The 25315-nt window shown below is 49.5% G+C and overlaps 3 protein-coding genes across 3 annotated transcripts; all 3 read left to right on the top strand.

Moving 5' to 3' along the window:
• Window positions 1–254: 254 nt before the first annotated feature.
• Window positions 255–4269, top strand: LOC120323588 (mucin-5AC-like). The gene is made up of 2 exons (XM_039383013.1): window positions 255–4073; window positions 4192–4269. The coding sequence occupies exons 1-2, from the start codon at window positions 255–257 to the stop codon at window positions 4267–4269; spliced, it is 3897 nt and encodes a 1298-aa protein (XP_039238947.1).
• A 13-nt stretch (window positions 4270–4282) lies between these two features.
• LOC120323589 (flocculation protein FLO11-like) lies at window positions 4283–5419 on the top strand. The gene has a single exon (XM_039383014.1). The coding sequence runs from the start codon at window positions 4283–4285 to the stop codon at window positions 5417–5419; it is 1137 nt and encodes a 378-aa protein (XP_039238948.1).
• A 1211-nt stretch (window positions 5420–6630) lies between these two features.
• On the top strand, window positions 6631–20952 carry MUC16 (mucin 16, cell surface associated). The gene is made up of 30 exons (XM_027711518.2): window positions 6631–6814; window positions 6924–6950; window positions 7166–7308; window positions 7415–7482; window positions 7769–7941; window positions 8051–8077; window positions 8311–8453; window positions 8560–8627; window positions 8914–9086; window positions 10360–10386; window positions 10652–10800; window positions 10911–10978; window positions 11181–11353; window positions 11816–11842; window positions 12041–12189; window positions 12272–12339; window positions 12779–12945; window positions 13591–13617; window positions 13816–13958; window positions 14074–14141; window positions 14739–14911; window positions 15215–15378; window positions 16174–16241; window positions 16896–17050; window positions 17593–17756; window positions 17847–17911; window positions 18494–18669; window positions 18764–18808; window positions 19501–19580; window positions 20464–20952. Exons 1-30 carry the CDS (start codon window positions 6631–6633, stop codon window positions 20560–20562), a joined length of 3261 nt encoding a protein of 1086 aa, XP_027567319.2. The 3' UTR covers window positions 20563–20952.
• Window positions 20953–25315: the final 4363 nt, after the last annotated feature.

Below are 25315 nucleotides of genomic sequence, written 5' to 3' on the forward strand. Positions count from 1 at the left end.
TTAAAGAGACATAACTGTACAGACGTATTTCCTATAATCCACGATAAAAGAAATCTCCAAATATAGATTTTTGTAAAAATAGAAACAAAGCTGCAAAAAGATTATTTAATAATCAGAAGATTCAGAGCGAAAAATGTTTGAATAATATAGAAAATTAAAATGGCAGAAGTTTTCAAAGGGTACCTACAAAAACAATTTATATTTCAGGCAAGTCACTACAGGAGAATACAGAGACAAAAAGCACAGTTGAAGTAATGACGACAGTTGCTAAAATGACAAATACATCTACTACAACTGATAAGAAACAGACAAATTCGAAAACTACAAAGATATATAGGACCCAACAAATGAACACAACGGCTGAGAAGGTGACTACAATTTCGACGTCGTCAACTCAGGAACAAATTTCGAACCTTGAGACAACATCGACAGCTATTGGAAGGACGCCACTCACCAACTCCTCCACTGGTGCCTCTACAGCCACGTCAACTCTTGAGGCCACCACGTTGGCCACCTCAACAATGGGGGAACCTTCCACCTCAGGGTCCGAGGGCACCTCTCCTGAGACTGTGGCTTCAACCTCTTCCACTCGCGCTCCAACGTCTACACTTCAAAGCAGTCCAAGGTCCGTCTCCACCACAGCACAAAGCTCCAGCCCAGCTCCTGGAATGACCACTGCAGTCCCTCCCAGCTCAGCTGGAACATCCACTCGTGCTCAAGTCACAAGTGCTGCTACAGAGACAAGAGAGGCGACCAGCACGGTCCGTGCACAAACATCCTCCTCTGCTCCTGGGACAAGCCAGGAGAGCACCTCCGCTCTTCCTCTGAGCTCTACTCTGGAGACCACTTCCCCAACTCTCACCACAACTACACCCACCAGCTCCTCTACTGGTGCCTCTACAGCCACGTCAACCCTTGAGGCCACCTCCACAATGGGGGAACCTTCCACCTCAGTGTCCCAGGGCACCTCTCCTGAGAGTGCGGCTTCAACCTCTTCCACTCACGCTCCAACGTCTACACTTCAAAGCAGTCCAAGGTTCCGTCTCCACCACAGCACAAAGCTCCAGCCAGCTCCTGGAATGACCACTGCAGTCCCTCCCAGCTCAGCTGGAACATCCACTCGTGCTCAAGTCACAAGCGCTGCTACAGAGACAAGAGAGGCGACCAGCACGGTCCGTGCACAAACATCCTCCTCTGCTCCTGGGACAAGCCAGGAGAGCACCTCCGCTCTTCCTCTGAGCTCTACTCTGGAGACCACTTCCCCAACTCTCACCACAACTACACCCACCTCTACGCCACCCACCAGCTCCTCTACTGGTGCCTCTACAGCCACGTCAACCCTTGAGGCCACCTCCACAATGGGGGAACCTTCCACCTCAGTGTCCCAGGGCACCTCTCCTGAGACTGCGGCTTCAACCTCTTCCACTCGCGCTCCAACGTCTACACTTCAAAGCAGTCCAAGGTCCGTCTCCACCACAGCACAAAGCTCCAGCCCAGCTCCTGGAATGACCACTGCAGTCCCTCCCAGCTCAGCTGGAACATCCACTCGTGCTCAAGTCACAAGCGCTGCTACAGAGACAAGAGAGGCGACCAGCACGGTCCGTGCACAAACATCCTCCTCTGCTCCTGGGACAAGCCAGGAGAGCACCTCCGCTCTTCCTCTGAGCTCTACTCTGGAGACCACTTCCCCAACTCTCACCACAACTACACCCACCTCTACGCCACCCACCAGCTCCTCTACTGGTGCCTCTACAGCCACGTCAACCCTTGAGGCCACCTCCACAATGGGGGAACCTTCCACCTCAGTGTCCCAGGGCACCTCTCCTGAGACTGCGGCTTCAACCTCTTCCACTCGCGCTCCAACGTCTACTCTTGAGACAACGCCCAGGCTCGTCTCCACCACAGCACAAAGCTCCAGCCCAGCTCCTGGAACGACCACTGCAGTCCCTCCCAGCTCAGCTGGAACATCCACTCGTGCTCAAGTCACAAGCGCTGCTACAGAGACAAGAGAGGCGACCAGCACGGTCCATGCACAAACATCCTCCTCTGCTCCTGGGACAAGCCCAACTGCTGAGAGCACCTCCGCTCTTCCTCTGAGCTCTACTCTGGAGACCACTTCCCCAACTCTCACCACAACTACACCCACCTCTACGCCACCCACCAGCTCCTCTACTGGTGCCTCTACAGCCACGTCAACCCTTGAGGCCACCTCCACAATGGGGGAACCTTCCACCTCAGTGTCCCAGGGCACCTCTCCTGAGACTGCGGCTTCAACCTCTTCCACTCGCGCTCCAACGTCTACACTTCAAAGCAGTCCAAGGTCCGTCTCCACCACAGCACAAAGCTCCAACCCAGCTCCTGGAACGACCACTGCAGTCCCTCCCAGCTCAGCTGGAACATCCACTCGTGCTCAAGTCACAAGCGCTGCTACAGAGACAAGAGAGGCGACCAGCACGGTCCGTGCACAAACATCCTCCTCTGCTCCTGGGACAAGCCAGGAGAGCACCTCCGCTCTTCCTCTGAGCTCTACTCTGGAGACCACTTCCCCAACTCTCACCACAACTACACCCACCTCTACGCCTCCCACCAGCTCCTCTACTGGTGCCTCTACAGCCACGTCAACCCTTGAGGCCACCTCCACAATGGGGGAACCTTCCACCTCAGTGTCCCAGGGCACCTCTCCTGAGACTGCGGCTTCAACCTCTTCCACTCGCGCTCCAACGTCTACACTTCAAAGCAGTCCAAGGTCCGTCTCCACCACAGCACAAAGCTCCAGCCCAGCTCCTGGAATGACCACTGCAGTCCCTCCCAGCTCAGCTGGAACATCCACTCGTGCTCAAGTCACAAGCGCTGCTACAGAGACAAGAGAGGCGACCAGCACGGTCCGTGCACAAACATCCTCCTCTGCTCCTGGGACAAGCCAGGAGAGCACCTCCGCTCTTCCTCTGAGCTCTACTCTGGAGACCACTTCCCCAACTCTCACCACAACTACACCCACCAGCTCCTCTACTGGTGCCTCTACAGCCACGTCAACCCTTGAGGCCACCTCCACAATGGGGGAACCTTCCACCTCAGTGTCCCAGGGCACCTCTCCTGAGACTGCGGCTTCAACCTCTTCCACTCGCGCTCCAACGTCTACACTTCAAAGCAGTCCAAGGTCCGTCTCCACCACAGCACAAAGCTCCAGCCCAGCTCCTGGAACGACCACTGCAGTCCCTCCCAGCTCAGCTGGAACATCCACTCGTGCTCAAGTCACAGGCGCTGCTCCAGAGACAAGAGAGGCGACCAGCACGGTCCGTGCACAAACATCCTCCTCTGCTCCTGGGACAAGCCAGGAGAGCACCTCCGCTCTTCCTCTGAGCTCTACTCTGGAGACCACTTCCCCAACTCTCACCACAACTACACCCACCAGCTCCTCTACTGGTGCCTCTACAGCCACGTCAACCCTTGAGGCCACCTCCACAATGGGGGAACCTTCCACCTCAGTGTCCCAGGGCACCTCTCCTGAGACTGCGGCTTCAACCTCTTCCACTCGCGCTCCAACGTCTACTCTTGAGACAACGCCCAGGTTCGTCTCCACCACAGCACAAAGCTCCAGCCCAGCTCCTGGAACGACCACTGCAGTCCCTCCCAGCTCAGCTGGAACATCCACTCGTGCTCAAGTCACAGGCGCTGCTACAGAGACAAGAGAGGCGACCAGCACGGTCCGTGCACAAACATCCTCCTCTGCTCCTGGGACAAGCCAGGAGAGCACCTCCGCTCTTCCTCTGAGCTCTACTCTGGAGACCACTTCCCCAACTCTCACCACAACTACACCCACCAGCTCCTCTACTGGTGCCTCTACAGCCACGTCAACCCTTGAGGCCACCTCCACAATGGGGGAACCTTCCACCTCAGTGTCCCAGGGCACCTCTCCTGAGACTGCGGCTTCAACCTCTTCCACTCGCGCTCCAACGTCTACTCTTGAGACAACGCCCAGGCTCGACTCCACCACAGCACAAAGCTCCAGCCCAGCTCCTGGAATGACCACTGCAGTCCCTCCCAGCTCAGCTGGAACATCCACTCGTGCTCAAGTCACAGGCGCTGCTACAGAGACAAGAGAGGGACCCAGCACGTTCGTGCACCAAACATCCTCCTTGCTCCTGACACGACAGGAGCAGCACATCCGCTCTCCTTGCGCTCTACTTGGAGACCCACCTTCCCAACTCTCACCACAACTACACCCACCAGCTCCTCTACTGGTGCCTCTACAGCCACGTCAACCCTTGAGGCCACCTCCACAATGGGGGAACCTTCCACCTCAGTGTCCCAGGGCACCTCTCCTGAGACTGCGGCTTCAACCTCTTCCACTCGCGCTCCAACGTCTACTCTTGAGACAACGCCCAGACTCGTCTCCACCACAGCACAAAGCTCCAGCCCAGCTCCTGGAACGACCACTGCAGTCCCTCCCAGCTCAGCTGGAACATCCACTCGTGCTCAAGTCACAGGCGCTGCTACAGAGACAAGAGAGGCGACCAGCACGGTCCGTGCACAAACATCCTCCTCTGCTCCTGGGACAAGCCAGGAGAGCACCTCCGCTCTTCCTCTGAGCTCTACTCTGGAGACCACTTCCCCAACTCTCACCACAACTACACCCACCAGCTCCTCTACTGGTGCCTCTACAGCCACGTCAACCCTTGAGGCCACCTCCACAATGGGGGAACCTTCCACCTCAGTGTCCCAGGGAACTTCTCCTGAGACTGCGGCTTCAACCTCTTCCACTCGCGCTCCAACGTCTACACTTCAAAGCAGTACAAGGTCCGTCTCCACCACAGCACAAAGCTCCAACCCAGCTCCTGGAATGACCACTGCAGTCCCTCCCAGCTCAGCTGGAACATCCACTCGTGCTCAAGTCACAAGCGCTGCTACAGAGACAAGAGAGGCGACCAGCACGGTCCATGCACAAACATCCTCCTCTGCTCCTGGGACAAGCCCAACTGCTGAGAGCACCTCCGCTCTTCCTCTGAGCTCTACTCTGGAGACCACTTCCCCAACTCTCACCACAACTACACCCACCTCTACGCCACCCACCAGCTCCTCTACTGGTGCCTCTACAGCCACGTCAACCCTTGAGGCCACCTCCACAATGGGGGAACCTTCCACCTCAGTGTCCCAGGGCACCTCTCCTGAGACTGTGGCTTCAACCTTTTCCCCTCAGGAAGAAACATCCCCTCTTCAGACCACCTCCACAGTGTTCTCCACCGCCACACGAGGCTCTAGCACAGCTCTTGAAATGACCACTTCTCACGTCATTGTCTCCACAGCAGCTCCATTTTCTACTCAGACATCTCTCGTTTCTGTTCCTGCTCTCAGCAGTACAGTGTATTTTCGAACGACTGTGATACCTGATGTTAATACTGCTCTCAAAACAAGTAAGTAATGCAGCAATCAGTGTTAATATTATTAAATTTCTGCCAATGCATCTTGGCCCTTATTTCGATTTAATAAATATTATTTTTATTTTAATTTCTTGTACTGAGGAGATCAGTTTTTTACATTTATGATTACAGTGTTTTGCAGAATGCGATTCTCATTTTTTTCAATTTTGAGAATGGTTTAACTTTCAGTGCTTTGTACATATCTCCATTTTTTGATACTTTTCTAAGAACCTAAATTAAAAGCCTGGAAAAGTGGAGATGTTGTGTCCTCCTTTTAAAATTTAAAGGCAATAAAGAAAGGCACTAGGAAATATTCTAATAATATCAGGATAAAGGTTAAACTAATATATTACTCTGAACTTTATATATTTATAAATACATAACATCACTGTTAAAGTGCACGCAATCATATCATATATATCATATCATATCATATTTTAAATTGTGAAAAACAAGTAAAGATTCATTATTCAGACTAGGGAGAAACCAAACACATGCTAGAATACAGAACTAGGACACAGAGAGGCATGGATGACAACTGCAGACTGGTATGAGCCCTCTGATCCTGTCCAACCACAGCCATGTCTCCCGACACTTGCCCCTTGTCACTCCCCATCTGTGCTTCTTCAGCTCCCCCCCACCCAGCACCGACAGCTGCCGCCCTCGAGCCTTTCACCGTCAACTTCACCATCACCAACCTCCCCTACAATTCCGACCTGGAGAATCCAGACTCGGCAAGGTTCAAGTCTGCACAACGAGTCATGAACACCTTGGTGAGTGGACCATCACTGGGAGATTGCCTTGCCCCCTCTGCCCTCATAACCTGGCGGGAGGCAGGGGCCTGGGCATGGTTTAACTGTGAAACCCTCCCCTTGGCAGCTCGACCGCCTGCTGAAGGAAACCAGCATTGGCCCCAATTTCCAGGGATGTGAAACAAGAGCCTTCAGGTATGAGTTGCACCTCAGTGTCCCTTTGAAAGTCCTTGCTCAGATGAAAGGGTCCATTCTTGTTGTATTCAGTTGGTGCTTAGTCTATGGAGGCAGGACCTCTCTATGATGCTGTCCTGTCTCTGAGGTTCCCTCTACTCTTCACTCTACTTGCTGATACTGTAGGCCTAAGATGACTCTAAAGTCATGCCTGAAAGGGCCACAGAAGTCCCAAGACCCAGTCCTGATGTGAGAAGGCACAGAGAAGGGTGCTCATTAATGTCACGATGTTTTGCAGGCCGGGCAGCCAAAGGGACGAGACCCGGGTGGACGCCGTGTGCACGTACAGGAAGGAGCCCTCGGCTCCACCTTTGGACAGGGTGGGCCTGTACCACCAAGTGAGCAACAAGACCAGAGGCATCACCCAGCTGGGCCCCTACAGCCTGCACAAGGACAGCCTCTACGTCAACGGTGACCCGCGCTCCTCTCTCTGCCCCCTCTGCTCTCCCCCACCAGCCAGCCCCAGTGCTGCCCCTTGCCCAGCTCCAGCTCCTGACCCTCTGTCTCTCTCTTTTCCCAGGCTACAACGAGCAGCCAGTCCTGCCCAGTGAGTACCTTGCTGGAACTCAGAGGGCAGCAAGTGCCTCGTGGGCTCCACTTTCAGTCAGGGGGTGTTGGGGGCTGGGACTTGAGGACCCAGAGAGACGCAGGGAGCCTGAAAGCCTTTCCAATGGACTGGCAGGAGACCTCTGCACTTGTCCAGCCACAGTCCTGTCACCCTCACTCTGCTCCCTCCTCACTCCCTATCTCTGCATTTTGCAGCTCCCCCCCACCCAGCACCGACAGCTGCCGCCCTCGAGCCTTTCACCGTCAACTTCACCATCACCAACCTCCCCTACAATTCCGACCTGGAGAATCCAGACTCGGCAAGGTTCAAGTCTGCACAACGAGTCATGAACACCTTGGTGAGTGGACCATCACTGGGAGATTGCCTTGCCCCCTCTGCCCTCATAACCTGGCGGGAGGCGGGGGCCTGGGCATGGTTTAACTGTGAAACCCTCCCCTTGGCAGCTCGACCGCCTGCTGAAGGAAACCAGCATTGGCCCTGATTTCCAGGGATGTGAAACAAGAGCCTTCAGGTATGAGTTGCACCTCAGTGTCCCTTTGAAAGTCTTTGCTCAGATGAAAGGGTCCATTCTTGTTGTATTCAGTTGGTGCTTAGTCTATGGAGGCAGGACCTCTCTATGATGCTGTCCTGTCTCTGAGGTTCCCGTGTCTTCCTCTACTCTTCACTCTACTTGCTGATACTGTAGGCCTAAGATGACTCTAAAGTCATGCCTGAAAGGGCCACAGAAGTCCCAAGACCCAGTCCTGATGTGAGAAGGCACAGAGAAGGGCGCTCATTAATGTCACGATGTTTTGCAGGCCGGGCAGCCAAAGGGACGAGACCCGGGTGGACGCCGTGTGCACGTACAGGAAGGAGCCCTCGGCTCCACCTTTGGACAGGGTGGGCCTGTACCACCAAGTGAGCAACAAGACCAGAGGCATCACCCAGCTGGGCCCCTACAGCCTGCACAAGGACAGCCTCTACGTCAACGGTGACCCGCGCTCCTCTCTCTGCCCCCTCTGCTCTCCCCCACCAGCCAGCCCCAGTGCTGCCCCTTGCCCAGCTCCAGCTCCTGACCCTCTGTCTCTCTCTTTTCCCAGGCTACAACGAGCAGCCAGTCCTGCCCAGTGAGTACCTTGCAGGAGTGGGCTGGGCAAAGAGGGCAGAAAGTCGTGTGTGAGGGTCTTCTTTTGAGTAAAGGAGTCTGGGGGCTGGGGCTTGGGATCCTGGGGAGAGGTAGAGAGCCTGAAAGCCTTTCCAATGGATAATTGGGCTGGCAGGAGACCTCTGTGCTTGTCCAGCCAAAGCACTGACCCCCTGGCTCTTGGCCTGTTTTCACTCCCCATCTGTGCTTCTTCAGCTCCCCCCCACCCAGCACCGACAGCTGCCGCCCTCGAGCCTTTCACCGTCAACTTCACCATCACCAACCTCCCCTACAATTCCGACCTGGAGAATCCAGACTCGGCAAGGTTCAAGTCTGCACAACGAGTCATGAACACCTTGGTGAGTGGACCATCACTGGGAGATTGCCTTGCCCCCTCTGCCCTCATAACCTGGCGGGAGGCGGGGGCCTGGGCATGGTTTAACTGTGAAACCCTCCCCTTGGCAGCTCGACCGCCTGCTGAAGGAAACCAGCATTGGCCCCGATTTCCAGGGATGTGAAACAAGAGCCTTCAGGTATGAGTTGCACCTCAGTGTCCCTTTGAAAGTCCTTGCTCAGATGAAAGGGTCCATTCTTGTTGTATTCAGTTGGTGCTTAGTCTATGGAGGCAGGACCTCTCTATGATGCTGTCCTGTCTCTGAGGTTCCCGTGTCTTCCTCTGCTCTTCACTCTACTTGCTGATACTGTAGGCCTAAGATGACTCTAAAGTCATGCCTGAAAGGGCCACAGAAGTCCCAAGACCCAGTCCTGATGTGAGAAGGCACAGACAAGGGTGCTCATTAATGTCACGATGTTTTGCAGGCCGGGCAGCCAAAGGGACGAGACCCGGGTGGACGCCGTGTGCACGTACAGGAAGGAGCCCTCGGCTCCACCTTTGGACAGGGTGGGCCTGTACCACCAAGTGAGCAACAAGACCAGAGGCATCACCCAGCTGGGCCCCTACAGCCTGCACAAGGACAGCCTCTACATCAACGGTGACAATTTTTTTTCTAGTTTCTGTAATTTTCCTGTTTTCCTATTTACTGATATTATTTTATTTCTTGTCATACTCTTTCACTAAGAATTCCATTTTTTTCTAACTTTTTTGGCTCTTCCAATCAACCGTATGTTTCATATTTTTTGTTGGGTGTACGCGTCATGCTCCTATACTGGTTTGTATTTTATTTCCTTCTGTATAAATGGTGGAATGGTTTGGGTTGGAACAGATCTTAAGGATCATCTCATTCCACCCTTTTGCCATGGACAGGGACACATTCCACTAGACCAGGCTGCTCCAACCTGGTCTTGGACCCTTCCAGGTATGGGGTAGCCACAGCTGCTCTGGGCAACCTGTGCCAGGGCCTCCTCACCCTCACAGGGAAGGATTCCCTCCCAGTATCCCACACAAATTTCCCCTCTTTCTCTTTGAAGCTACTCCCCCTTGTCCTGTCCTTCCATTCCTTGTCCCCAGTCCCTCTCCTGGTCTCCTGGAGCCCCTCCAGGCTCTGGAAGGGGCTCTCTGGTCTCCCTGGAGCCTTCTCTCCTCCAGGGGAACACCCCCAGCTCTCCCAGCCTGGCTCCAGAGCAGTGGGGCTCCAGCCCTTGGAGCATCTCCATGGCAAGGGGTGGAACAAGATGATCTTTAAGGTCCCTTCCAACACAAACCATTCTGGGATTCTGTAACTACAGAAGCCATAAAACCTGCAGGGGAGCAAGAGCAAACGGGACCAAAGCAGAGGAGCCACTGTCACCCACAGCCTTTGACCTTCTGATTGCTTTGCACTCAGTAACATATCAAAACACACCAGAGGTCATTGCCGGGAAAATACAAGGATTGACCTCCCAAGGTCAAGGAACAGCACTAGAACTGAACGGCACTTGACAAAATCATACAGAAGTTGCCAGTCTAGAAGTCAAATGGTTCCCTGCCCATGGCAGGGGTTTGAAACAAGGTCATCTTTAAGGTTCCTTCCAACCCAGACCATTCTGGAATTCTAAACTGGATTTAGGGAATGGGTAATTCCCTCTCAACATCCCTAGGAAAGGGAAAATTCTGTGCAGTACTAAGAAAAGCAGCAGCTTGCCAACAATATAGAGCAGGATGAATGTGCATTTATGCACAGATTGTCATCAAATCAGTTTTTCATATCAAATATTTACACAGGACCTCTCAGAAAAAACCTGTTCCAGTTCTGTATTGAAACGTGTGCCAGACCTTCCAAATTGGAAGCAGGTTTCTCAAATATGTCCCTTTTCTTCCCCCCACAGGTTACAATGAGCTGCAGCCTGAGCTATGTAAGTACCTTTGAAGAGCTGTTGAAGTGGCAAGAAGATTTTGCTCATTAGCAACAGCCAAAAAAAGCAGGTTGGACCAAGCAACCAAGAGTTCTGCTAGATTTATAAAACAGTGTTCAGAGAATTCAGGAGCCTGTTATGGAACCACATGTTCTCCAACCTTGAAGCCAAATAGAATATCTGAGAATTTTTCCTATAGTGTTTCCTCTTGGTGTGATGATCATAAATTGGACTTTCAAGCATTGACTTTCCTTTCTCATTGCAGTTGCTGCTCAAAATGCACAACCACCTCTGCCACCAGCAGTGAGGAACTTCACTTTGAATGTCACTATAACCAACCTCCCGTTCACTGCAGATATGGCAACACCAAATTCCAGGAAATTCAAGTCAACAGAAAAAGTCATGTCCTATTATGTAAGTCAGGCAAAACCATGTCCTGCTTGGGCCTAGTTCTTTTAATATCTCTGATCTCTCACCTTTGCTGTGACATTTGACCTAATTACATGTTATTGTTGAATTTCTAGGTTGACCCTTTACTCCAAAGAAGCAGCATTGGCCCTGCTTATATTGGGTGCAAAGTAATGGCATTCAGGTAAGAGCCATGTCTCCATGACCTGCTTCTTAAAATGTTCCTTCCCATTTCTCAGCACTCAACACGTCTGAGTGGTTTTTTTTAATTGGTAGTTTTGCCTCTGAGTGTTTTTTTTTAATATATATCTTTGATCATGTCCTAAAAGTTAAGATGAATTTCTCAATAATGGCTAAGACACCTAGAACTTTGCCTCATTTCCCAGGTCAAATAAGAACAGGGATGACACAGCAGTAGATGCCATGTGCAGCTGTAGAGATGAGCCTTCAGGTCCCAAATTCAACAGAGAAACCATTTACCATGAGCTGAGCAACATGACAAATGGCATCACCAAGCTGGGACACTTCAGCCTTAACAGCCAGAGCCTCTACATTGATGGTAACAAACCACCCCAAGTGTTATTCCAATGAAGTTGTGGCTGCCCCATCTCTGGAAGTGCTTAAGGCCGTGTTGGATGGAGCTCTGAGCACCCTGGTCTTGTGAAAAGTGTCCCTGTCCAATGAAGGGGGTTGGAATGAGATGATCTTTAAGGTCCCTTCCAACCCAGACCATTCTGGGATTCTGTGTTAGAATCGTAGACTCGTTAAGGTTGGAAAAGGTCTCTCATCATCAAGTCCAACCTTCAGTGTTGACACAGAGTAATTTGAAATGAAAATGAAGAGGATTTTAATACACCTCTCAAAAGCAGATAAAAAAAAGTAGAAGGCAAAAACCTGTCAGAGTCACAAAGTTACAAGTCATGAATTCAATAACTACAATCTTGTAATAAAACCCCATGTATTTAGTCCTGCCGAGACTTTCTTGGAATATTTTCCCAATAATTGTCCATTTGTTTTTCAGATTACAATGAACCACACAGTCCGTCATGTAAGTATATTTAAAGACATGTTAAAGCTACTCAAAGGCATAAATTGAGTTTGCTTCCCCCTGATTTGGCAATGTTTGTAACATTGCAAAGTGTATGATCACGCTCATATGGCTCTTTGCTCTCAGAAACTTAATAACAGCCCTGTGTCTTATGCAGATTCTGTTCTTATTTAATCTGGGTGGTTTTTGTTCTCTCAGTGGTGAAACCAACCCCCCCACAAAGTCCAGGACCAACAACAGAGCACTTCACCCTCAACTTCACCATAACCAACCTCATGTTCACGAGAGACCTGGAGACACCAAACTCTGCCAAATTCCGTTCCACTGAGAGGATAATGCGACACTACGTAAGCCAAAGTCACGTTGTTTGTCACTGAAATCACCCAGAATTTGGGGTTTCCCCTGTTCACAAAGATTTTTCCTTGTCAGATTGACCCCCTGCTTCAGAGGAGCAGCATTGGTCCCTATTTCTCTGGCTGCAAAGTAACAGGATTCAGGTGAGCAATAAACTGAAAGATTAACTTTGAACTGCAGCAAATGGATTTCCTTAAGTTTGACTGATACTTCCTTTTCCTTTTCCTTTTCCTTTTCCTTTTCCTTTTCCTTTTCCTTTTCCTTTTCCTTTTCCTTTTCCTTTTCCTTTTCCTTTTCCTTTTCCTTTTCCTTTTCCTTTTCCTCTTTTCCGTTTCCTTTTCCCTTTTCCGTTTCCTTTTCCTCTTTTCCTTTTCCTTTTCAAGTAGTTTTCATCACTATAATAAAGCTCCTATGCACCCTTCTATTGTCTTTTTCTTACAAAGCCTTTTTCTTTGTAAGACCATACATTTGTAGTTCATCTGAGGACTGTGGACAGATTTATTTGGGTTTTTTTTAATCACATCAGAAAAAAAATATATTTTTTAATAACTAACAGAAGTTTCATGATATTGAATTCCTTAGGGCAATGAAGAAGAGGGATAGCACAGGAGTAGACACCACCTGCAGCTACAGCTCCCAAGTGCCCAAGTTTAACCCAGCTGAGGTTTACCGAGAACTGAGGAACATGACAAGCGGCATCACCAAGTTAGGAATCTACAACCTGGACAGCAAGAGCCTCTATATCAATGGTAAGTGTTTGATTTTCTTGTTCCTCTGGGCACTGAGCAGTTTGGGACCACCTGGGGTCTCAGGGATCACTTCAATGTTAAAAAAGTGGCCCTGAAGGAGAAGATCCCACTGGAATTTTCTGTGTAAGATGAAGTGTAAGCTTTAAAATCTTTTCACACAGACATTTTTGAAGACTTTAATTTCTATATTGCATTGAAGAGTGACTTAATTTTAGTCTTGACCTCAGTCATTCACCTGCACGTGAACATTTCACCTGCTTTCTATCCCACCAGTATTTAATTACACAGCACACGGCCGTTTTCTCATCGTAGTCACCAGTAAAGCACCTTGTTCTGCTTAAGCTTTGTTTGTTTAATAGATTCACACCCTGGGGGGGGGGGGGAGGGGGGGCAGGTTCTGATGATTCACTCCCAAATCATCCATTTAATCATCCCCTCTCCACTTTCATTCTCTTAAGTGGATGGTTCTCTTACATAACATTGGAGATTTTTAAACGCAGATTGGACGTGGCACTGAGTGCCATGATCTAGTAAATGGACTGGATTTGGACCAAGGGTTGGACTCGATGATCTCGGAGGTCTTTTCCAACCCAATCGATTCTATGATTCTATGATTCTATGATTTCTCTTGCATTTCCTTTCCAGGTTACAACGAACCACTTCAGAGATCAGGTAAGTATTTTGCTGAATTCGCTCCAGGGAAAGGTGTCAAAGGAGCGGTGCCCTCAGAAAATAACAGGGGAAGAGATTATTGAGAGGGGAAGACATTATCCAGAGTAGCCTTGAAACGTGCTGGGGTTGGGAATGTCTTTGAAAGTGAAGGTAACTCTTTTGTAATAAATTCATAATCCTTTTTCCCTTTGATTACAGCTCCAAGCACAACTACTGCATCAGGACCAACAACCAGAAAGTTCACCCTTAACTTCACCCTGACCAACCTCCCGTACACCCCAGACCTGGATGTCCCAACTTCCCGCAAATTCATTTCCACAGTGAATGTTCTCAACCACTATGTGAGTCTGGCTCTGGGTTTGCCCATTTGGGGTTTTGGTGCTGCCCTTAATCCACCTGCATTAAGCTCAGCACCTGATTTCCAGTTCTCAGCTGTACTATTGTTTCCCCTGACAGATTGACCCTCTGTTCAAAAGAAGCAGCGTAAGCTCTGCCTACACAGGATGTAAAACTATGAGGTTCAGGTAAGACTCAGAATCTCAGGATGGGTCAGGTTGGAAGGGCCCACAGTGTGCCCGGAGCACATGGCACAGGAGTGTGTCCAGATGGTTCTGGAATATCTCCAGGGAGGGAGGCTCCACACCCTCTCTTGGTGCTTGGTCACTGCACAGGGAAGTTCTTCCTCATGTTCAGGTGGAACTTCCTGGGCATCAGTTCCTGCCTGTTGCATCTTAATACTTGACACCAACAGAAGTCTGGCTCCGCCCCCTGACACCTCCCTAATAAAGATACTGAAAGTATCTTTATTTTTCTGATACTAAAAGTATCTGAAAGTACCTTAAAAGACTCCTGAAAGTGGAATTAACCTTTATCTGCTCTTACATACCTTAAATTTGCATAAATTATCATACTTGTTCTGATGTCAGAATAGAGAAGCCTCCCTGTGGACACCTCCCTGTCCATTCACGATGGTAAAATCATTTTGGGATCTAAATGTCATCAGCACAATTCTAAAGTGTGGTGAAAGATGTAGGAGCCCAATTACAGTGATTTTGGTGTCATTCCTGGTCATACAAACCACACAGAGTGTCCTAAAGAATGTGTCTGATGTTTTTGCTCAGGTCTGGGAGACACAGGGATGACACAGGAGTAGATGCCATCTGCAGCTACCAGGACAGTGCCAGCCTGGCCAGGTTTGACAGGGAACAGGTTTATTGGGAGCTGAGCACCATGACAGAGGGTGTCACCAAACTGGGGCACTACAGCCTGGACCAGAACAGTCTGTATGTCAATGGTGAGTATCCATGAACAGATCAGGATTTTGGGATCTCTTGGAGATCACTCCCCATCACTCCACTGGGGCTGGAGCACTGAGGAACCCTCTGGTTTGTTGGTTTTCTGTAGGTTTTGACACTGTGGCAAAACCAATCCAGCAGCATCTTGCCATTCTAGAAGCATCTCCAACCCTTAAATCATACAAATTCCTGGAGAATTTCATTATTATATTATATAATCTAAGCAGAGCCACACATATATTGTTTTTATGGTATAGATAGATCTGATGTAAACATAAATGCACTCTGTCTTTTCTATTTAGGTTTTCCCCTCACAGAAACAGCTACCACCAGAAAGCCAGTCTTTGTTGTAGCTCCAGCCAAACAGGGCTACAGACTGAGCTTTAGAATAGTCAATGAAAATCTAACCAACCCAGACTCTCAGTCTCCAGAGTACAAAGCAGCAGTGGAAAGCATCACTAACAAGGTGAGGAATTGCAGCTCAAATACCACCATGTTTGGTCAATTTTTTGCCATAGTTTTATGTCTTAATTAAAAAAAAAAAATCAACATTTAGGAACAAAAATTTCTAGAATCTGAAAGATGAGATTGACCTTTGAATCACTTTTTGTTATGTTGGATGTTGCACCTCGTGGGTGCCATCCCTGCCCATGGCAGGGGGTTGGACCTGGATGATCTTTAAGGTCCCTTCCAACCCAAACAATCCTGGGAATCTGGATTAATAAATTATGTCCAGCCAAAGACACGGACAATGAAATACAGGAGGTTTGGGTGATATGTTCAATGCACAGGGACTCAGCATTTCAGTCCCATCTCCAGAAGTGTTTGCAAATCCCTGCCAGCTCGGAGTCAACACACCCATAACTCACTGCTGGGAATCCAACACATTCCCTTCAGCCCCAACCCAACCTACCAGACTGATCACGCCCTAATTTTGCTCTTTAGGTGAAACTGTAACACACTGTACTTGGAATTCTGGGTGTGTGAGGTGTGCATGAGTTGACAGCTGCCAGTCAGCAGACTGGGCTCTTTAACACTGGCAGCTCGCTCAGATAAGGCAGAAGATCTGCCAGGCTGGGAGTCAGATTCCATCACTAGAAGGCACGTTCCAAAGTCAAAACCAATTCCCATGAAATCCAACCAGCAAAAAAAAACCCCAAAGCCTGGGCTTTCCCCAGCATTCAAGTCCCTCCTACTGCCTGAAGCACCTTTGCAGAGTGCCCTGGGCTCATGAATCTTTACCATGACATTTGTGTTGCAGATGAATCAGCTGTACCGGCAGAGCGACCTGCGGGACCAGTTCCTGGGCTGCAACATCACCCGCCTGAGGTCTGGGGTGGGATCTGAGTGTGGCTGAAGGGTTGCCACTCCCTGGCACCCCTCCCCCATGGCCAAGTGCCATTGTCCCCTGTGGAATTCCTCCCCTTCCTTCTCATGTTGGAACTTTATGCCCTAAGAAGTCATTTCTAGGCTTCATTTGTCGGTTTGAATTTTTTCTGACTTGTTCTAAACTGATATTTTTCTCAGTCTCAGTCAGGCATTCTCAGGTTGCTGACTATCCCAGGAATTACTGATTCCCATCCTCTTAATGGGAACTGATGATCCTGTAACCTCTGCACTCCCCCTCTTCACTTGAACTCCACTAGGCTTTAAAAGTGGGCTTCAGGTATAGCCGTAGTGTCCAGCTCTGGGTGGAAAGAGGCTTGGACAAGGGACCCTCCCAGAGGGTAAAAGCTTTTAAAAACCCCAAACTGCTGATCTTTCATTGTGTTCATGCAGTAAAGCCTAAGTTCCTAGAGAGAACAGGTGGTATTTCCTTTGCTGTCCCTGCCCAAGGCAAAACCCCCCATCAGCCCATTCCACGCCATCATTCCACCCCGTTACTTCCAAACAGAGCAGGAACCTTTCAGGAAACTCTTTCCCATGTGAAGTTTTGTGATCATCAGCCTCTTTACCACAGAACTTCTGTTCCTCTGCCCACAGGGCTGGATCCATAGTGGTCGACTGCCAGTGTTTCTTCCACCCTGAACCCAACATCAACAGGGTCGTGGTTGAAAGGACCTTCCAGGACGGGACTTCCAATGAAACTGGGCTGTGGCTGGGGAGCAGCTACAGGCTGCAGGAATTCTCAGTGGACAGTACGTAGAGCTCAAATCTCTGCCCAGTGTCCACCCAGTCACCTCACTTTGCCATGGAATGCTCAGAATTCCCCAATTTCTGGCCTATTAGAGTGGAAATAAATCTGGTTTTAAGTTGAACTGCTGAGTTCAGCTCTAAGTTGGGCCATTCAGACATTTAGTCTGGCTCAGTGTAGCCCTTGAGTCTTCAATGGCTTAAGATCTTATTCAATGATAAGTAGTTAGTCGATATTAAGGTGTTATTCAGTATTAAGGTGTAATTCAATATTAAGGTGTTATTCAATTTTAAGGTGTTATTAATTTTTAAGGTGTTATTCAATATTAAATAATTAGAAAATGAAGTGGCAACTACTCATCAGAACTTCAACCATTTAGAGATAAACAGATTTTCAGGGTTTTTTTCCAACCTACAGCATCCCAAATAAAGGAGTGGCTGAAGGACTGATTGGGAATTTCCTGTCAGACTAGTGAAAGTCTTTGGTAGAAGAGCCCTAGTTTCTCTCTGTTAGAATTTATACTGACTTTTCCCCTCCATTTTCCAGCCTTGGAATTAGCAATTGAGGCAGCAACTTACAAAACACCCCTCAAATCTGGGAAAGAAAACTTTGGCTTGAATTTCCAGATCTCCAGCCTGCCCTTCTCGCCACAGCTGCAGGACCCCAGGTCACACGTGTACCGAGTGAACAAAGAGAACATCGAGAAAGAGGTGAACTGAGCAGCAGTAGCTCGAACTCCCTGTCCAAAGGATGTGTTCAACTGACTCTGTTTTCCTCCACTGTTTTGTGTTTCCTGTCAGCTCGATGTGTTCAGGACCGGCCGCCTGAAGGAGCACTTTGCCGGTTGTACCGTGGAGAGTTTTGGGTAAGTCCTGCTTGGAAGTGGCTTTTCCTTGAGCCCCAAAGAGCAGTTCAGGAAGGCATTCAGGGTCACAGCAGGGTGTTCACGCCTCCCTGGGGACCTTTGTGCTCCAGATCACACACAGGAAGCACCTTCATTCAAGTTCTGCTTTTACCACAAAAGGTTTCTGTCCAAACGAGAGGTGGTTTTGTTTCCGTGCTTGCACAGCATAAACAATTCCGGAGGAAAACAAACACGTTCATTCTCTTATTTCAAGTACTCAAATACACTAAAATTCCACAGACACACATTAGCAAAACAATGAGTGGGACTGACCCTGCCCAAGGACAGGATCTGCTGTGTGTGTCTCCTCCAACACCTCTTTGGAGGAACAAAGAAGCCGAGTTGATTTACCTCTTAGAAATGGGGATTAACTCAGTGGGTGGTTTCACAAGGCTGCAAGAGCTCCTGTCTCGCCTGGAATAAACTCAAAAAGTGATCCCTTGCTAATAAAACACCGCTGAGACATCTGCAAACCTGAATCTCCCACTCAGCTCTGCTTCTTCCTCTCTTCTCCATAATGACTCTGTGCCTGTCACTCTCCAGGCCTGTCCATGGGAGAGGATACACAGAAGTCTTCTCCATCTGCAAGTTCACCCTGGATCCCCTCTCAGGGTCTTTACAAAAGCAAGAGGTGTTTGAGGAGCTGAAACAACTGACCCAGGGGTTCACCAAGCTGGGCCCCAGCTACGAGCTGGAGGAGCAGAGTCTGGTTGTTGAAGGTGAGAGCTCTGCAGTGACATTTGGGGGATTCTTCTTGGTTTTAATAAGCTCCAGAGGCTTCTGTTTCTCATCTGTCCCATTCTTTATTTCCAGGTTATTCTCCACTCAAGACAAATGAACCAGAGTCTGAAAGATCTGGTAAGTGCTTTTTGGAAGGGATTGACCCTACAGCCACTGCAGACTTGAACTAGAATAAATTAGCATTACATGCCTTGAAATGGAGACTAGACCCTTGAAATGGAAACTAAACCCATGGAAGAGACCCAAAATCTGGGCCTCTTGGTAGGCTGGCAGCAAACAGTGGGTACCACCAGAGCCAGCCAGCCTGAGGAGATGAAGGACAGGCAAAACCAGTCCAATGTGGGAAGATGTTTTAAAGCTCTGGCACCAATAAATGTTTATAACTGCAGTATTTATAAAAAAAACCCCTAAAAATCCCTAGATATGGTGTTGTAAAGACAGCCACCACCCCAGAGCTAACAGTAAACAGGAGAAAGAAAAAAAGTACTCTGAAGTGTTGCTTTTTTGTGCACCACAAACACATTGGCAAAATGACAGCTTTTGCTGCCACCCTTAGCCCTGTCCCCTTCCCCAAAAGAGTCCAACCAGCAGCTAAGAGAGAACTTTGTCTCTCTGAACATCCTTGAAACCCTCTGAGGGCTCGGACTGTCACATTTAAAGTGGTAGATCCTCAGACCCTCACTCCATTTTACCCAAGTTTCTGTAATTTGGCCTCAGCACTGTTGAACTTTGCCAGGGAGAGATTTCCCACTCTGAATCCCCTGTGGATGAGTCCAAACATCTGATGTGCTCTTATTTTCCCTTTGCAGAGCTTCAGTTCTGGGCCATCATCCTCATCTGTGTTTTCACCCTGCTTGGCTTCATCCTCCTCCTCTTCTTATGCTTCCTGGTGAGTGTCCCCTTCGCTGTCCCACCTCTCCCTGGACTCCAGCAGTGCCCAGACACCTGGGGACTCACAGGAGGGACATCCACATTCACAAGAAGCCCAGTGGGAACAGTATTTAACACCCCAACAGCAAATGAGATGCCAAATCCTGTTGTTACTGCCAACTCTTCCAAGGACTTGAGCACAGGAGGATGGGGAAGGGAATTTATAGTCAGCTGAGTAGATTTCTAGGAAAGGAAGCAGGATCTTCTTTCTAGAAAAGCAGCAGGATCATGACTGAGCTCGAGTTTTTGCAGAGAGAAAAACAGAAACCCAAAAGTGAGGCCAAGCCCAAGATGACAGGTGGAATTAGGGCATCCCCTGCAGCACTTCTTAAACCTCTTTCCTCTTCAGTATCTGCAGAATGATAAGGTTACAGGCAAGGGAGGGCCAAAGACAACATATTTCATAACCACATCAAGAATTTCGTGCTCAGTGCTCTTAACCTGCAGATTGTGCAGCCTTGCAGGGCCAAACTCCAGCTGTATATCCTTGGAAAAGTCAGTACCCCCCCTTCCCATCTCTGGGAGTGGTTTAATGGGCATCAAAATCTCAACAGCACTGTTTCAAAAGCAGCTGTTTGCTTTGCAGCAGCTAAAGGGAAGGGCTATATCTACAGAGAATAAGAATACTCTCCTTAGAGGTTCAGGAGTGAAAATTCCAGCCAGGGAGATTTAGGAGAGGAAAAACCTCCATCTCAGAGCTGGGGGTTGTGCCAGTGTCATCCTCGCAGCTTTAGACAAATGTCTCATTCCCAAAGTCCCTCCAAATGTAGTTTGGAGGCATCTAATGATGGGCAAAGCACAGATTCCTATTTTTGCCATTAATTTTGTCCTTTTCTCTCCAGGTCATCTCTTGCCTGAGAAGAAAGTCCCACTTATACCAGGTCCAGCAAGGCTTGTATGGGTTGTACTTCCCACACCTGAGCACAGGAAAAGTGCATTGACAGATGAAGTTGGGTCCTCACAGACCTGTTTGTCCACTGATGAAGGAAGAATATTTATAAATACTAGAAAAATGTTTCTTTAATAAATTATTTTCAGCATTTTCTCTCATCTTGAGACGAATCTTTGCACTATTGCCAGAATTATTTTCATACTACAGGAAACTGCCAATAATGTAGATGCTGAGGAAAGTGGTTTTTTTTAAAGCACTGCAGTATTTTAAAGTATTGCACAATCAACAGAGAATAAAGACCACGAAAAGGTAAAATTCTGCTCTACAGAGCTGCAGTTTGCAAGGCCCTTCAGTGTTAACGTCAGTTTTCTGAAAAAGGCTTAAAATTATACTAATTTGTAGATTTTTGGGGACTGACTGTTGTAGCCTTAGAAATTTCACCTAGATTTTAGCTTTGTCACGACTTAGCTTTTGAAATGTAAATATCTTAAATTAACTAAAATATTTCATATCTTAAATTAATTAAAATATTTCTATTTATAATTATGACAAGAGATGAGATACAGATGCATTGTTAAATCTGAGTGGGACGCAGCCAAGCTGTGTCTGTGGAGATTGCTGCTGATTCCAGTTGAATAAATGCAACATTTACTGCCATGAAGTCCTGTTTCCTCTGCATTGACACTTTTCACCCCTAATCACAAATTATGCCCTGTGGAAATCCCTGGTTGTTTGCTCCTTGGTTGTCAGCCCAGAGTGTGGGGTTTGATTCAGAGACCAGGACCTCCTTCTGCCCCTCCAGCTCATCTCAGCCAGACAGAATTCCCCCAAAATTCCCTTTTTCTACCCCAGCTCTCTGCAGGAGACAGAGCTGATCTCTGTGTAATTATATGATACTACCATTAGATGAACTCCCCACTGAAAGTGAAAGCATTAGAATTAATGAAACCACGATTAGTCATTAATCCTCCCACTCCAGGCAATGTTTCTACGAAACCAAACTGACTTTTGGGCTTTCACAGTAAAGCTCAGGTTGGACTAGTTCTTCCCCCGGCTCAGTTTCCTCCACAGAGGATTAGAAACCTGTTTGCTCGATCAAACAAAGGCTTTCAAGCACCAATTATGTCAGCAAACATCAGATTAAACGCCTGCAGAGCTGCTTGCAAAACACCTCTGCAGGTGTCCTGTCACTGGGGGTGTCCTGGCTGGAGCTGCCACCGTGTGACAGGAACTCTGGGGGTAGGAAGGACTTCCCAGCTCGGGGTCTGACCAGGGGCAGTCAGGAGCTGATCTAATGCAGAGAAGCTTTAGCCCTGATGCAACACAGCAGCACCCAGCTCTGCCTGACCTGTCTGTGGGGATCCAAAGAGCCAAGGAAACCTTCCTGTGAGACCCCATTTCCCTAAGGAATTGTTCAAACATGCCTTTCTGCAGGAACATGCCAAACATCCCCCTGGTACCAGCACTCACTGGCAGACCGGGCTGTGCCAGGTACCTCCAACCCCACAGACCTCTGCCAACATGGGCAGGGAGTCAAACCCCAACCCCCACAACTAAAGCTGAAACCCCCCGAGGAAGGGGCACCAAGAGAGGGGAAAGTGGCTGAGGAGCTGAGAAAGCAGCAGTTGCAGGGAGAAGGGCCGAGCTCAAGCACACCCTGGGCACGGCTGGTGCCCACGAGCCTCACTGGGGCTGCTTTCCAGAAGGAAGGAGGCTCCACACACCGTGGTCCTCTTCAGCAGCCCCTGCCTGGGGTGGCCGTGAGCTCCAAGATGTGGTTGGACACCAGCCCACATTTGCTGTGGGGCTGCTCTTGCAAACAGGGGCTCCTGTGGGGCCAGGCCAGCTAAACAGTGACACAGGGGGCTCACCCTGCCACCCTCAGTGGGTGAAGAGGCTCAGTCTGACCCAGCACCACCTTTGCCTTTATTGCCCCTCTTCTCCTGCAGATGCACCAGGGCTTGTTCCTGAGCATTTCTGTCCTTGTATTTGTCCTCATTCCACTCATCTCAAGAGTCCCTGCTGCTACCAGGTGTGAACTGGCATCTGGCAGCACCAGGATCACCTCTTCTCCTGTTCTGGACCTGCCTGGCACTGCCTTGGTAATCACTGTCAAGTCAGACACAGTTTATCAATCTCCTTTTCAGCTCTTTAAACACGTTGTGCTGAACACTGGAAACAAGCCTGAAGTGCAGAGATAAGATTCAGCTGCCTCTCATCATTCTCCCCAGCAATTCCTAGTCAATTTGGCTCTCAGAGTTAGGAAAATGCTCCATCTGCTTTGGAAATAGAGGCCAAAAAGCCCTGTGTGCAGCAAGGACACCCTTCAGGGACTCACACACTGTAACCTCATGTTCTCAGCACCAACCCAGCACCATTTCCCAGCAGCAGAACTCCCTCCTGTTCCATCTTCCATGGGAAAACCAGGAACAACCTGAGCTGCTTGTCCATGGCAGGATCCAGACCACCCACTCCATCTCCCACCTGGTCCCAGCTTCACTGCTGGGATTTACAGCTCCCTAGGAAAGGGCATATCCTTCCTGCTCCCCCATCATTCCTCCATCACTAATTACATCTCATCAGCCTTTCCCCTGCCCTGCCCCGCTAGGAACCTCAGCCAGGAGAGCCCCAGGGTGCCCAGCCAGCAATTTAATTTGTGAAATGGCTGCTTCATCAGCAAATGTATCATTTTGTCAAAACCAATCACTGAATTCTATTCCCCTCCCATCAGCCTGCAAGAAGCAAATACAAATTTCACTCTGAGCCACTGCTGGGCCTTTGCACAAACTCACCTGGTCCTCTCTGGTAAAAACACCAGATTTAGGGGCAGCAGGAGGAAGAAAATTAGGAAATTGCATTTTTATGCTTAATTTGGGAGTTTCCACAAAGCATCAGTAGAAGGAGCACAGAGGCAATACAAGGTTTCGGCACTGCTGGGGCTTCCCTGTTGGAAAAGCAGCTGGATCTGTGCTGCAAAGGGCCAGACAGTGACCACACCACACAGGTCCTGTGGCCTGGTGTCACCTGGGTGGCTTAGTGTCACCTACATGCTGCTCAAACAGCCTTGAGCATCCTGGTGGGACTGAACTCACTCAGCACACAGAGGCAGAAAATCCCATCACTGGGGCTGGAGGTGCCTCCCCCCCTGTATCCACCCCTTCCCAGTTCCTCTTACCGGGTCTGAAGAGCCTCCCAGCAGTGCAGGACCTGGATCCCACCTGGGCCACCATCACCACCCACGTTGTTCTGCAGGACCCAGCCCAGCTCCTGACTTGTCCCAGGGACATCCCGCTCCGGCCTCTGCCCCACCCCGGCACTGCCAGGGGCCAGGCCAGGCAGCAGGGCCACAACTGCTGTGTGGGCACAGGGGGCATTCCCAGGGTGCAGACAGAACCAGCCAGCCCCAGGACCTGCCCCAGCAAGGCATGTCTGGGTCCTTTTTGGGGCAGGGCTGAGGTGCCTGGTAAGACCCTCTAACACAGGCAGGGGTTCCATTGGCACCACCTCAGAGCTGGTGATGTCACAGTTCCCTTTGTGACATTCCCCCCAATCCCACTGGTGGTGGAGCCTCATGGAATGTGTCCCCTCTCCCTGGGGATGTGTTGCCACCCAGCTCTGCAGGGACCCTGAGCTGGGGCTCCCCAAATCCAGTCCCAGGCCCAGCCTGGAGCAGGGACTCGCCCCCCGGGGTTTGCACTGTTCCAGTGGCACCAGGATCACCAGGCCTGGGCTCTGGGAGCACCACAACGTCAGGACACCTCTCCCACACCATGGAAAGGATTTTCCTAACTTGCCCAGGGGGCCAGGAAAGGCACTGCCATGAGCTGGGGACTGGAGGGAACGTGGGAGGGACTCGGGATGGAGGAGGGAGGGATGTGACAGGGACATTGCAGCGCTGCGGAGGGGATGGCACAGGGATGCTGCAGTGTGCTGGTTTAAAGGTAAACCGGCAGGGGAAATGAACCCAACTCAAAAGAGAGATTATAAGTCAGAATAACAATTTAATAAAATAATACAATAAGTACAGTTATACAGACAAACAATTGGTTTTAACCCACAAAACCCAAATGTATAACCCAGCACCCTGGGGCATGAACATAATGGTGTTCTTTGGGCCCCGAGTCCAAAGGAAAAGGAGAGGGAAAAACCTGTTGGTGAGAGTGCTGGTGCAGTCTGGTCAAGAGTGGTGGTTGCAGTCCAGTCGAGGGTGATGGTTGCAGTCTGGTTGAGAGTGGTGGTCACAGTCCTTCTCTGTTTCCCATGAGTGGTTAAAAAAGTCCCAAGACTCCAAGATTATATATCCTCCAGTTCAGGCAGGAATGCCCAGTGCCTCCCTCAGGGCGGGGAGTTCCACACTGGGTGTGAGGACAGGAGCACCCTCCTATCTCACAGGCCTCTGAACACCCAGTTTATGGCCTGAGGAGTCAGGGCTGCTCTGGGCAGAGGGTGCAAATAGTCTATTGATAACAGTTTCTGGGAAATGGCATGGAAGGCTATAGAATACACAGTTTTGGGTTCCACCCATACAGTGATGAACTGGTCCCAGCTGTTCTAACTAGGACATGCAGGAATGTTGCAGGGATACCAGAGGGATGCAGGAGGATGCTGCAGGGATGCTGCAAGAATACAGGAGGCATCTTGCAGGACACCTTCCCACGGCTCTCTGCCAAGTAAAGAGTGCTTTCCTCTCAGATTGACTCAAAGTGGCCACTTCATTTCCCTTGAAACTTTCCAGAGAACACAAATTCATCTCTCATTACAAACCCAGCCCCAGATCTGGGCCGCCTGGAGGAAGGAGTAGC

Source organism: Pipra filicauda, unplaced genomic scaffold (assembly GCF_003945595.2).
Source record: "Pipra filicauda isolate LSUMZ 115617 unplaced genomic scaffold, ASM394559v2 scaffold294_size920599_pilon, whole genome shotgun sequence".
NCBI classification, from domain to species: domain Eukaryota; kingdom Metazoa; phylum Chordata; class Aves; order Passeriformes; family Pipridae; genus Pipra; species Pipra filicauda.